This window comes from Pinus tabuliformis, chromosome 1_2 (assembly GCF_031772625.1).
Source record: "Pinus tabuliformis cultivar Carrire ecotype Pingquan chromosome 1_2, CPIR1, whole genome shotgun sequence".
In the NCBI taxonomy this organism is placed as follows: Eukaryota; Viridiplantae; Streptophyta; class Pinopsida; order Pinales; family Pinaceae; genus Pinus; species Pinus tabuliformis.
This window is the reverse complement of record NC_142298.1, coordinates 977,275,330-977,288,902: the sequence shown is the minus strand read 5'-3', so window position 1 is coordinate 977,288,902 and position 13,573 is coordinate 977,275,330. Positions and strand designations below refer to the sequence as shown.

Sequence of the window (13,573 nt, the reverse complement as noted above, 5' to 3'; positions counted from 1 at the left end):
CAGGTTGAAGTTCCACCTTGCACAAATCCCTGGACATGATGTGGGGCCCTGTCTAAATACAACTGCTGAAATTATCCAAAAAGCCATGAGAGCATTGGGAGAATTAGAGCACACTAGAGAGGCCAAAGAAGAACTCAAAAGGCAACTAAAAAGGTCAGCTGAAGGAAGTGGGCCAAGTGGCACTGGTTCTACTGCAGCGTCAGTCAATCCGGTAGCTGCATCATCATATTTTGTTCCTCGAACCACACCTGGTTCACAACCAACTATTGGTTCAATGCTAAAAAGAACTGAAAAAGAACAAGCTGACAAGTTGATGACAAAATTTCTCCTCTGGAGTGATATTCCTTTCAGCATTATAAGGAATAATCCATTTTTCCAACCTACTGTTGATGCTATTGCCAGTGTTGGCCCGGGGTACAAAATCCCTTCTCTTCATGATTTCAGAGGCCGGCTTCTTCAAGATGAAAAGCGTGACTGCACCCAAAGATTGGAGGATTTTAGGGCATCATGGGCACAAACAGGATGCACTGTTATGTCAGATGGTTGGACTGACCAAAAGGGGAAAACCCTTATAAACTTCTTGGTTAGTTGTCCCAAGGGGACTATGTTTATCAAATCTATTGATGCAACTCATCAAATCAAAGATGCAAGAACTTTATGTGATTTGCTGGATGTGTTTATTTTGGAGGTGGGTGCAGAAAATGTTGTCCAAGTCATAACGGACAATGCTGCAAATTATGTTGCTGCTGGTAGAATGCTTATGGACAGGCATCCTACTTTATTTTGGACACCTTGTGCTGCCCATTGTATTGATTTGATGTTAGAGGACATAGGGAAAATTCCCTTTGTCAAAGAGGTTGTTGACTCATCAAAAAGCATCACAAAATTTATTTACAACCACACATCTGTGCTTAGCTTGATGAGAAAATGCACCAACAACAAAGAGTTGGTGCGCCCCGCCATTACACGGTTTGCGACGAGTTTCATATCTCTTCAATCCCTCTTGAATTCTATGTGGGATTTGAAGAGAATGTTTCTTTCAGAGGAGTGGCGTGCTTCGCCAATGAGCCGCAAACCAGAAGGAGAAGCCGTGTGCAGACTAGTTTCATACCAGGAAGACTTCTGGGCGGGAGTGCAGGAGGTGTGCGCTGTTACTGAACCTTTGGTAAAGGTTCTTCGGTTGGTTGATGGTGAGAAGCCCGTAATGGGCTATTTGTATGAAGCCATGGACAGGGCCAAAGAAGCCATTCGGTCCTACTATGATGATAAGGGAGATGATGGGTTTCAGAGACAACTCCTTCTATGGGCAGTCATTGATGAGCGATGGAACAACACACTCCATCGTCCCATTCATGCTGCTGGGCTTTTCCTGAACCCTGCATTTTCTTATGCATGTGGGTTTAATTTTGATGTTGAGGTCGTGGAAGGATTATTAACCTGTGTCCAGAAGATGGTGAGATCTCCAGAAGAACGTATGGAGATCTCTAGACAAATTGAGCAATATAAGTTGTCAGGTGGCACATTTGGCTTTGAGATGGCTGTCATTGATAGGACGATTAAAATGCCAGGTATTTTTTAGTTTGTACTTTGTAACTTTGTTTCAAATTTCATTGTCTCTTCAAATTCCATTTTTTTCTTATGTTTATTTAAAATTTTATTTGTAATTTTGTTGTAGACGCATGGTGGAAGATGTATGGTGGCAGAGTACCCCTTTTGCAAAATCTTGTCGTACGCATCCTCAGCCAAACATGCAGCTCCTCGGGATGTGAGCGCAATTGGAGTGTATTTGAAAAAATACACAACAAGAAGCGCAATAGGTTAACACTTAAACATTTAAAATATTGCAAATTTCCAAATAAATTTTTGAATTCATTAAAGTTTTAAACAATATTTTTTTTATAATATTAATTATTAATTATTATTTCATGAACTTTGTACAGGTTGGAGTCCCATAGACTTAATGACATGGTCTATGTCTACTACAATCTTCGATTGTGGGTGAGACAACTAGAGAAGACACCTGATACAGAAGCCATCTCATTGGATGGGATTGACACCACTGCTGAATGGAGGGTTGAGACCGAGAGGCCTCTCATGGATCCCACTGATGATTGGTTAGTGCAGGATGAGGGGGAGGAGGAGGGGGAGGAGGAGGAGCAGGAGGAGCAGGAGCAGGAGCAGGAGGAGGAGCAAGTGGAGGAGGAGGAGCAGGAGGAGGAGGTGACACCGCCTACCCGGGCTACCACTACCACCAGTAGAGGACGTGGTCTCCGTCCACCTCAGCCTCCTGTAGCTGCTACTACTAGTTCTTCAGCTTCTAGAGCACGTCAGACTCCACTGCCATTTCCACCAGCACAGGCACCAGCTTCTACATCTAGAGGGAAACAGAAAGTTGTGCCATTTTCTCGCAAGAGGGGCAGAGGAAATCAATAGGATTAGACTTTCATTTTATTGTATATGACATTATGACATGATGAGATACATTATCATATTTTTTGTTGATATTTTGAGGCTGAGTTGGGACTCAGGACTTACTATTCAGGACATGATTCAATGTTATGTGTGATTTTAGCGCTAGAAATGATATTAAACATCTTATATATTGGTTTTTTTATCATATTTATGTGTCAATGTATTTATTTTATGTTGTAGATGGTTTAGATATTAAAAAAATTGAAAAAAAATGAAAAAAAATGAATATTTTTGTGCCAAACGTTTTTTTCCCGCTTTTTCCCGCTTTTAACGATTTTTTCCGCTTTTTTCTCGGCGCCGATTAAATCCCGATCGCGCTTTGTGCAACATTGAAATAAACTAATGTGTAGGCTCGAAAGATATGACTTGACATATACTTGAATATAAGAGACCAATTGTTTTGACTGAGATGAGATCAGGAATTGTTGAAAAAGAGTGTGTTGCTACAACTTAATGATTGTCTGGAACCATATTTCAATATAATTGTGATCCCCCTAGTCCACTTGCACATTTGGATCTCTTTTTGTGTCATCTTCTATTATGACATTCAAATCTTCCTCTTTTTGATGATTATTCTCTCGAACACATGGAGGATTTGATGGTAAACATGAGGGAAATTTCTCAATCTTTGATTCTGATGTCTGATATTCATCGAGTGCAGACCATGATTCTTTGGTCTTTACATTTGAATCTTCTTTTTTGAAAGTTGTCCTTCAATGAGATCAAGAGAATCTCTTTTTTTCAATACTCTTCCTGAGCCAAGATGAATACCAATTAGATCAAGAGATATTTGGAAGTGTTGTACCTCAGCATTGTAAGTGGGTTGAGCTACTTCCTTCTGTGGGTTTGGAAATGGCGGTACAGGTAGTTGAGTGGGAGTGGATATTTGAGATGGATGTGGTTGAGGTTGTGGTTGTGGTGGAGGTGGATGGTAGGGATAGCATGGAGTTGGGTATGGAGGATATTGAGGAAAATATTGAGGATATTGTGAATTTCTCCCATAAGATTCTTGCCAATCTTGTTGCTAAGATTGGTTTTGGGGTTGAGATGGCCAAGGTTGCCAAGGAAAGGGTGTGTTCCAATTACTTTGAGATGGTTGCACATATCCTTGAAATTGTGAATTAGGTTCTTGCATCATACCAAGTTGACTAGGCTGCCATGGTTTTCTTGGAGCTACATAACAGAGTTGCTTTGGTGACTAACTTGCTCCATTGTCTTCTTGGTAAAATTCCTTCAACCTTGGTAATGATGGGAAGTATTTAGTAGCATGTGATTCTGCAAGGACAACACAAATATCAGCATCTTTTTGCTCATTTTGCATTCTTAACATTTCTACTTGTTCACTTAGGTTGCTAAGAATTTATGTTTTAAAGTTATCAAGCAAATTTCCAAGTTCAGTTTGACTTACCGATCTTGATATTGATTTACTTACTCTTGCCCTTCCTCTTGATATGCGCTTGCATGTTTCACAAATTGCTTCAAATTATAATTGGTATACATCACCTCTACTCATAAAATCAAAGAGATCAATCCACTCATCCCTAATTATTCTAAGTAAGAGAGTTTTTAGTGTGTCAAATCCTAAATGATGTGATTTTGCCCTCTTAACATTATACATAAATCTCTTTATTAGATCCTCTAGGCTCTTATCTTCTTTTTGAGTCATTTTAAAGAATTTTTATTTAAGATCATGATCTCTATATTTTTCTAGAAAAAAATTTGCATATTATTCCATGATCTTATTGAATCGGTCCCTAAACTCATGAACCATTTAAGAGCTCTATTCTTCAATGTTGCCGAAAACAATCTCAATTTTTGAGTGTTTAGTAAGTACCCATAAGATACAAAGGATTTCAAATTCAAAAAGAAAGGTTTATGGATCCTCTGACCTCATACCATGGAAGTTGGGAAAGAAAGATGGGGGGATGTTCTTCATATGAACACTGACATCAGTGTCTTGAACGGGAAATCCAAGAGGATATTCTTCATTTTCATCATCTCCATCCATTTCTCCTACCTTCTTTGTCGCCTCCTCTTCTTCTACTACAAATGTGGATGGTGATGTGGCTCTTACTACACCACGTGATCAAGTGGGGGGCTTTGGTGTTGGAGAAAAAAAAAAAGAATAAGAATGCTAATGCAATGCAATTTTTATGTCTTTGAAATGAAATATGCCAAATGAAATTTTTGTTCTTGCAAAAAGTAAAAGAAATTAATCAACTATGGAAGAAAACAATGCATAATTTGACACCTCCTCAGCAACGGAGCCAAAAAGTGATGAACCCCAGTATTGCAACAAGAATGCTACAACTCCCAAGGCTACGAACTTAAATTATCAACCCAGGGTTCGTACAAACAAATGTTGGCACTATATGCAGCATGCAATGTATCATTCTTTCGTTGATCTGATGCAATGAAGTGAATGCCATGAAATCTAAGCCTAAACTAATTGCAGAAATGGAAATGTTACTCTATTTGCAAAAAGGAAACCTAATTACTTTTGCAGAGAGGAAATCCTAGTTACTTTTGCAGAAAGGAAAGGCTATTCTACTTTGCATGAATGTAAATGTTAATCCTATTTGTAGAAATGTAAACATTAACCTATTTGCAAAGTGTAAATGGTACATCAAAAAGAAGCCTAGTCTATGCAATAGAAATAACAATGTTGGAAATGGAAACCATAGCTTAAGATGTATGAAACAAAATGAAATCATTCTTCAATCATTGCATTCAAGATAGATTTTGTCAATAGAGTTCACAAGGTGCTTCATAAAGTAATCATGAAAATCATCATTATGCTCTTCAAGTCATGAATCTGTCCACTAATCCAAACTACAGAGGTGAATTGCAATGGAGAAGAGGCAAGGCTTAAGAGGTATTTTGGTCTTACTCAATCACAGATTCAGAGCCTAGGGGTCATGATTCAAGCCTAAGAGACAAAAACCAAGTTTTTGAAGCAAATCTAGTCAAGTTTACACGTGCTACAGGAGATGCTAGAGGCCCTGTTTTGCTACAGGAGATGCTACAGGAGGCCCTGTTTTGCTACAGGAGTGAGATAACTTGTCGAATGCCCAAGTAAATCAAATGCAAATGGGAGGGGAAAAAATTTGTTGTTAAGTAGGATGTCTTAGCGCCCCATTCCAGGTGGAATCACTCCAAAATACCCTTGTTAACACGTGCTAAAAAATAGCAGAAAATTACTACTCTAAAAACTAGAAATTCAAGAACTAATGAGTTAGTTAACCGACAAAATGCCTAACCTAATCAAGTGCAAATGCTATGGGGTAGATTTTGTTATTAGCTTGAATGTTTTTATGACCCAATACAAATGGAATCAACTCAAATGAAGCTCATAAACACGTTCTAAAAAATAGCAAAAATTACTACTATTTTGCCACAAGAGATTTCCAGAAATTCTAGATTTGTGAACTAATAGACCAATCCAAGTAGCTCAATGATGAATATGACTTTTCAAAGTTGTTCTAAGGATGCATCATGCTTGTGAATCTGTAAATAACCTACAAAACAACTCACTTCAATCATTTAACCAATGTAACCTACAACAAAAGAAGCATGAATAGTAAATGCAAAAATAAAAGATGCAAGTGAAAAAGACATTCAAAGGAAATAAAGAAATTGTACAAGAGGGCTCTGAGGCTCTTGGGATGGCCAAGCCCAAGGAAACTCAAAGTCATATGAAGGAAACCAAGCTTTAGAAGCTAAAAATGGCACCAAACTTCATTATTTGAATCAATCCAAGTACATCCCTGCTAGAAATGAAAGTGGAGCTACTAAATAACTTTCTCCACAAGAAGGCTAAGAAATACATGTCCCTCAAATCGAATTGGTACTTATACAAATTGATGGGGAAGCATTCTCCTTGAAAGGAGGAAGTTTTCCCTTCCAAAATCCCTCAAATAGTGGATCTGGTTCCCAATACTAGGAATCTGCATTAATGGCCGGGAGCGCATTCTTAGATTTTCTTGATCACTGGATCAACAAAATTTTTCAATAATTTCATGATATTTTGTTCATTTATAATCCAATCTTGATCCTCTTGTATTAGGGGGCAAGTCCCTAGATTATCTCCTCCTCCAAATTTTCACAATCTAACCAATATTTTCACAATATTCTACAAAAATAAATACGCACATAATATGCAATTATCTCTAAACCTTCCTAAGAACATATTAAAGTTTAAAAAAAACAAATATTAAGTGTAGAAGGGGAGATTTAATATATCCTTTATGTGCCTAGGAATGGTTAGGTGGCCCTTAATTTGTGTTTTATTTGGAGGCCGATCAACAAGACTCCCAACGATATAGGGGCAAGATTGTATTTATGTGGTGGAAGACAAGTTGACTAAATTCCCCCATTTCTTCGCCATTCCAGCGAAATATTCAACGGCACAAGTGGCCAAGCTTTTTTTAGGGAGGTGTTCAGACTACATGGGCTCCCAAAAACCATTATTAGTGACAAGGACAACAGGTTCATGGTGGGATTTTGGGAGGAGCTCTTTAGATTGGTGGGCACCGACCTTACACCTAGCACGAGTTACCACCCACAGACAAATGAGCAGACCGAGATAGTAAACAAGTGGCTAGAGGGCTACTTGAGGAACCATGTGACCAACTAGAAACGAGCGTGGGTGAAGTGGCTTCATTTGGGGGAGTATTGTTACAACACTACATACCACATCTCCATCGGCATGATGCCCTTATGAGCACTCTAAGGTTATGACACCCTATCATTTGTTGACATGGTATTTGGTGATATCAGAGCCTCGAGGGCGAGGGATTGGATCCAAGAGAGCCAAGAGATCCTCAAGGCTCTCAAGGACACTTTGTATACGACACAAAATCAACATAAGATCTATGCAGACCGCCACAGGATAGAGAGACAGTTCATGGTAGGGGGCTTGGTGTACCTCCGCTCGCAACCATGCCGACAGTTGCCACTCAAATAGAAGGGAAACGAGAAGCTCAAGCGTTGTTTTTATTGACCCGACAAGGGGATCAGACGTGTAGGGGAGGTGGTTTACGAATTAGAGCTTCCCCCAGGCAACAGAGTGCATAATGTATTTCTTGTGTCCCGCCTAAACAAAGCTCTAGGGCAACATGTGACAGCTACTACAAAGTTACCATCGCTTGATGATAAGGGGCAACTGGTGTTGGTTCCTGAAGTTATCCTAGAAGTGCAGGAGAGAAAGCTTAGGAACAAGTTATTAGAGAGTATCTTGTTAGGTGGAAGGATTTGCCTTTGGAGGACGCGACTATTGAGAAACCAAGTGTAGTAACGATTAACACCTAATTTCTCTTCTTGATAATTACTTGTGAATGTTAGAAGTGCTCTTACTTCTTCTTATGACTTCTTCATCATGTTAATTTGGCAGCTCGGGAAAAAATTTCCCCCTTTGGACAGCCTTCCTTATCTAAAGAAAACCCTCTTTGCCCTTGGAAGAATTTAATTTGGTCAAGGAAAAATCTATTTTAATATGAAAACCTACATGTGCACAAAAGTTCAGTTCCTCCCAAAGGACAAATTGGGTCTCCAAAGAAGCATATAAATACAACTCAATGACACCTCATTTGGACATTACACATCTCTCTCTCCTCTCTTGATTGGTTCGTACATTCGAAATTGCAGGGTCTTCTTCTCACACGTGCGAAGAAAAGAAGTGTCTTCTATTTTCTGCATTGACTTTCTGTGATCAGCCTTTGACTAGCATTGACTTCTTGGAGTTTGAGCATAGTTTGACTTTGTTTGACTTAGCATTTTGGACTGTTTTTGGAGGTTGCATTCTTTGGCACAAAGATCGAGGTTTTCTGGGCACTTTAATTGCAGCTGACCACATACTTTGACTGCAAGCTTGACCGAGGACTTTCTCTCTCTGTTGACCAAGTTTGACAGAGTTGTTTGGGACTATTTTGACTTCATTTTGACCAGCATTCCAGGCTGCATTTTTGGGCTATTCACCGAGATCTTTAGGATAAGTTTGACCATTGACTTGTGGACTAGTTAGAGCATTTTATACTTTATTGATTTTGACCAAATTTGACCAGATTTGACTTTTGGGCTCATCTCTTGGATTTTGGATATTGGTTTATTGGAAAGTCAAAGTTGTTGACCTTTGACTCTTGGTTGATGAATTGGAGCTGTATCTCTCTGTTAAAAATTTTATGACAATCTAATAAAAAGAAGAATTTGAAAGGGTTTTCCCCCTTGCGGGGTTTTTCCCTCGTCTTTGACCAAATTTGGTGTCTCTTGTTATTGCTCTTGATTGTTTTATATTGTACATTGCATTTACTATTCTACCTACAATTGTTATTTGTTATTGGAAGATTAAATTGATTGCTAATTGAATAAAAGAATTGGGCTAAAGTAATTGTAATAGCATAGAACAATGGAAAATCAACATGTATCAAAGTTAAGGTGAAGACAAGCCCCAAGGAGACAAGAGACTAAAGAAATCATCTTTGGAAGAAGTTGAAGGAGCCTATCTGATTTGATCAAGACGTCTACCTCTTTCTTCAAGGATAATGAGAAGTTGGGTGACTCATCAAACTTTGCAGCTTGGAAGATCAGGTTGGAAATGATATTGGATAAAATGATGTGCTGGAATATGTAGAAGGAAAAGTTCCCGAGCCTCCAAAGAATGCTCCCACTGCCACCAAATCCAAGTATAAGAAAGGTGGGATCAAGGTAAGAAAATTCTTATCGATTCTTAATTTCTTTGCAAGATCATTTGCTAGTTTATGTTGGAAAATTGAAGAAGTCTAAGGAAATCTATGATAAGTTGGTTGGGATGTATGAGGTCAACAACTTGAATTATATCCTCTCCTTAAAGAATAAACTCAAGGAATTGAAGATGAACAAGGGTGAAGTTGTGCAATCTTATGTCATGAGGGTACCCCAACTAAGGGATCAATTGCAAATTGCTAGTGAGCCCATATCTGATAGAGAGTTAGTGATGGTCACTCTTCAAGGTCTTCCTCCTATTTGGGAAACCTTCATTACTACTATAAGCAACAATAATATACTCCTGACATTTGATGAGCTTGTTGGTAAATGCACTCAAGAAGAGACCAGGATGATTGCCAAAGGGAGGATTCAAAAGCATGACGAAGGAGAGCCCTTTGCATTTGATGCCCAAGGCAAGAAGAGGAAAGGTAGAGGGAGACCATCTAATCCAAGAAAGTCTTCTCCTAAATTCAAGGACTCCAAGAGAAGGTATAGAAACGAAAGGCCTCAAGTTGAATTTTTCAACTTCCATATGTTGGAGAATGCAATATGGCAGTTATTAATTCAATTTCTTCTTAATCTTAATAATTGTTTGTGAACTTTATTTATCTTCATGTGTTTCTTTATTAGATCTTCTTCATCAAACAATTATCAAGTGCAAAAAAATTAAAAACAATGGACACAGATATTAGGCTCCAAGGCAGGCAAAACCCCTCCAACGGGAAAACCCAGCAAATCTCCTCTTCTTATAGAATCTGCTTCAAATGAGAAAACCAAGACCCAAAACCCTAGACCAAGCCCTCCTCTAAGCACCAAGTCATCCCTCCAAGAAGCCCTTTCAAATAGGTCAGAGATCTGCCCAACAAAGATCAATTCTACCTCAACCAGCTCCTGCTTCGATTTTGACCCCTAGCTTCGACCTGCAACTTTAGCCCTATAGTAGTTGCAAAAACCCTAATTTTGACACATGTCACTTCTTTAAGAAGACTTCCTTTAGACAAGACAAGGTCCCCAAAGTCAAACTAGATCAAACCAGAGTATTTGGCCCTCCAGTATCTTGGATCTGCAATTCGGCCTCCTGCAATTTTCGACCTTCCTTGAAGCTGCGAAAACCCTAACCTTTGCACGTGTGAGAGAGAAAGACCCAAAATAAACTTTTCTTCTTTCTTCCTGAGTTCTTCTTGCCTTCTAGACCTTAGCACTTGTTTCCTTGATGTCGCCAGCTTCAAATGGAACTTCTAGATGAGAGAGATCCAATGGATGATGAAATGAGGTCGAAGTCGCTTGTATTTATAACCTTTCTATGAGGTCGAAGTCGCCTGTATTTATAGCCTTTCTATGAGGTCGAATTCCCTTCTTTAGGCCGACTTGTACTTGGAGGTTTCTAGGACTTTCTAGACTCAAAATCAATATCTTTTACACGTTACAACTTGCCCGAAAGGGTCTTACATAAATGATAAAGACTCTTTTGACTCATGAAAAAAATTCTTTTGACATCACAAACACTGGAAGCATGAAGAACATGCTTTACCTAGATGACCATCAAAATGGAGCATGAAACCCATGCTCAAAAATAATATTTTTCTTTCTTATGTTTCTTGTAACATAAAATATACATAATGATTTGAGTACAATGACAATTATGAAGACCGAAACTAGTTACATTTTCCAACACCATAAGCATGGTCATTATGCCCGAGACTGTCCAAGAAAGAGAGATGCTCCAAGGTGCAACTGTGGCTTCCACAACAACAAGTTCAATGATAGAAGAAGAGACAATGATAGAAGAAGAGGTGATGATAGAAGGAGAGATCCCCCTGATGATCGTGAAGAAGGTTATCGTCCGTGTTGACCACACCTGTGTCAACACCCCCAAGAAGCACTGTACACATCACCAGATAAAAAATTTCAAGATCATCTTCATTATGCAGCGTCTAGATTATCATTGTAATCCAAATTTTGCAACCCCTGTGGGCCTTCATTGTAAAAATAATTCTAGTATGACTATGAAGACATGTAAAAACATCTAGGTAGCCTAAGATTTTTTACCAAAAAGTTTCACTCCAGGAAGTTTTTTACCCCCCTCTAATTATTTGCATTTTCGAACCCAAATAATTGGCAGAGTTTTTCTCCCAAGCATCCCCCAAATCTAGAGTGGGGCTCGATGGTAAGATCTTAGGTGAGTCCTAGTGTTATCAAGTCTATGTAATTTTATCATACTAGATCATATGTCTTGTGTCGCAGAATTTGGTTAAGTCTAGAGGTCATGTGTCAATTGTAAAAATTCCCCTTCTAATGGGATGTCTATGTAAAATTATCTTAATGTAATAAGTGTTGTCTAGGAATATTTTTGGTGGATGATTACTCATAATTGGACATCATTGCTAAAATACTTTTTAGACGTAGTTTGAGGGTGAAAATATGTCTAATCCCCTCCAAAGTCATTTTAATTTATTTTCTAGCAAAAAATTAGACAGAACATGGTCAAAATATAAAAATGAGAGAAAATAAAATTCTCTCCAAGTAGAAAAATGAGTTTTAGGAGAAAGTTGACATTCCCGAGGTAGAATAAATGTGAAAGACTCATTCCCAAGGAGAAAAATCCCTCAAAAATTTGTGGGTCCAAAAGAAATTAATTTTTTGAGGTCTTCCATCAAGGGAAAATTTATTTTTTTTAGAAAAATTGAACTTATGGACCAAGGTGCTTAAGTCAAAAGGGATTTTTTGAGAAAAAAAGTTCAAAATAATATTTTTGGGACCAAGAAAAGAGGGCTTTATCAACAAATTCGAATTTCATCTTCCAGATCAAGGGACAAGATTTAATTTTGGCATGGATCAAGTATCAACTAGTCGTTATTCTCTGGGATCAAGTCAATTTTGTGCACTTCTTTGGACCTAGTCGTTTTCCACTTGGAGGGGGATCTAGATCTCTCTATTTTCTATATAAGGCAGCTATTTTGCTCCTCATGGTATCATGTACTCATCAGAAAATCTTGAGCAAGCTCTGAGTCAAGCTCTGTTGGATGTAACTTTTCTTTTGGAATAATAAATCAAAAGTCTTTGGGGGTTTATTTGCGATGGTGTTCATCTTTTGTCTCTTACGGTAATGTTTCCTGGATCATGTTCTTAATGTGCTACTGAATAATATTGCACAAGTTATTATTTCATTAGCCAGTGGTTGGATTAACGATTTTCACAGGTATCTTGCATTAGTTATTGGGTTTAGAAACGCATTCTAACTTGATTGATCTAGAAGGTATCTCTAGATTTTGAAGGTTTTAATGTGTATATAGCCCCTTTTGATCTAGTAACTTCATCTCAAGTGTGTAGAGACTATAAGGTATTCAAATCTCAGGCATGAGGGGAAGTCTTTGATTGGACCAGTTAACTCCCAATAGAGGAAGCTCAAGAGCCCATTGTGTTAAACTTCCAGGACTTATCTAACAATTGTTTTGCAAAGATCTTGGCCATGACTCTAAATTAAAAACTCTTATTTAATCATTTATCTCCAATTAAAATTGTGCAATAAAGATAGATCTACTAAATAGAGTTTGAATTAATTTGTGAATATTGTAAATAAATTTGTAAATAATTTTTACTAACCCTTGTAATTATTTTTCCTTGTAATCATAGCTAGTGAAGTTTTGCAGTGTATATAATATCGCCGAAATATATATCGCGATATTTTCGGGGAGACGAAATATTGCCGAGAAAAAATCGCCCGGAGACAGTGAAAAATTGTCGTGCGGCTATAAAAGTCCGATTTTGTTTTTTTTTTTCAATCATTTTCATTTCTGATTGCTGGAGAAGGAAGGGGAGAGCTATGTGCTTGCTGCCAAGGAGGGTTTGAGCGTTGAATAGCTATTATCGCCACCAACAACGAAGATTTTGTTGATCTAAGCTTGAAGAACAGTGAGACAATTTCATTTCTTCCATTAACAGGTATGTTCAAATAAACCCCTATGTTAATGAATTTTTTGTTAGTTTTAGGATTATTCTTGCTTGCCTATTTGCCTACAATCATTTTGCTTGTTTTTTTCCATTTGCTATGATTTTCATGCCCATGAGAAAATGCAAGGGTTTTAACTTTTCTCCATATTTGGAGAGCAAACTCCATTTTTTTTTAACTTTCAAATACACCCTCTTATTGTCATTTATGGTTTTTCATTGAATTCACATTGCAAATAATGTAGCAAAAAAACTATTTTGTAAAATGATGTGGTTATTACTTATTAAGTTATTAATTCCAATTTTTTTTGGTGCCCTAGGTTTGAGTTAGCCCACTACAAAATTCAAATATGCCAAAAGCCTTGGACCCATTTTGGGAGTATGGGAACCCTGATGGTGGGACAAATCGGGC

General features: G+C 38.0%; 2 protein-coding genes across 4 annotated transcripts in view; one reads left to right on the top strand and one right to left on the bottom strand.

Annotated features, from left to right (window-relative positions):
* LOC149209267 (LisH and RanBPM domains containing protein) overlaps positions 1-13,573 on the bottom strand; it is a 147,489-nt gene that overhangs the window by 53,966 nt on the left and 79,950 nt on the right. The gene's annotated exons all lie outside the window — the stretch shown is intronic.
* On the top strand, positions 1,681-2,577 carry LOC149209268 (uncharacterized). The gene is made up of 2 exons (XM_089396344.1): positions 1,681-1,817; positions 1,941-2,577. The coding sequence occupies exons 1-2, from the start codon at positions 1,690-1,692 to the stop codon at positions 2,431-2,433; spliced, it is 621 nt and encodes a 206-aa protein (XP_089252470.1). The 5' UTR covers positions 1,681-1,689; the 3' UTR covers positions 2,434-2,577.

Bases quoted from the DNA above. Each gene is read 5' to 3' on its own strand.
- LOC149209268 (XM_089396344.1), top strand. From the start codon at position 1,690: ATGTATGGTGGCAGAGTACCCCTTTTGCAAAATCTTGTCGTACGCATC. The intron at 1,818-1,940 runs GTTAACACTTAA...AACTTTGTACAG, and splicing joins CACAACAAGAAGCGCAATAG to GTTGGAGTCCCATAGACTTA.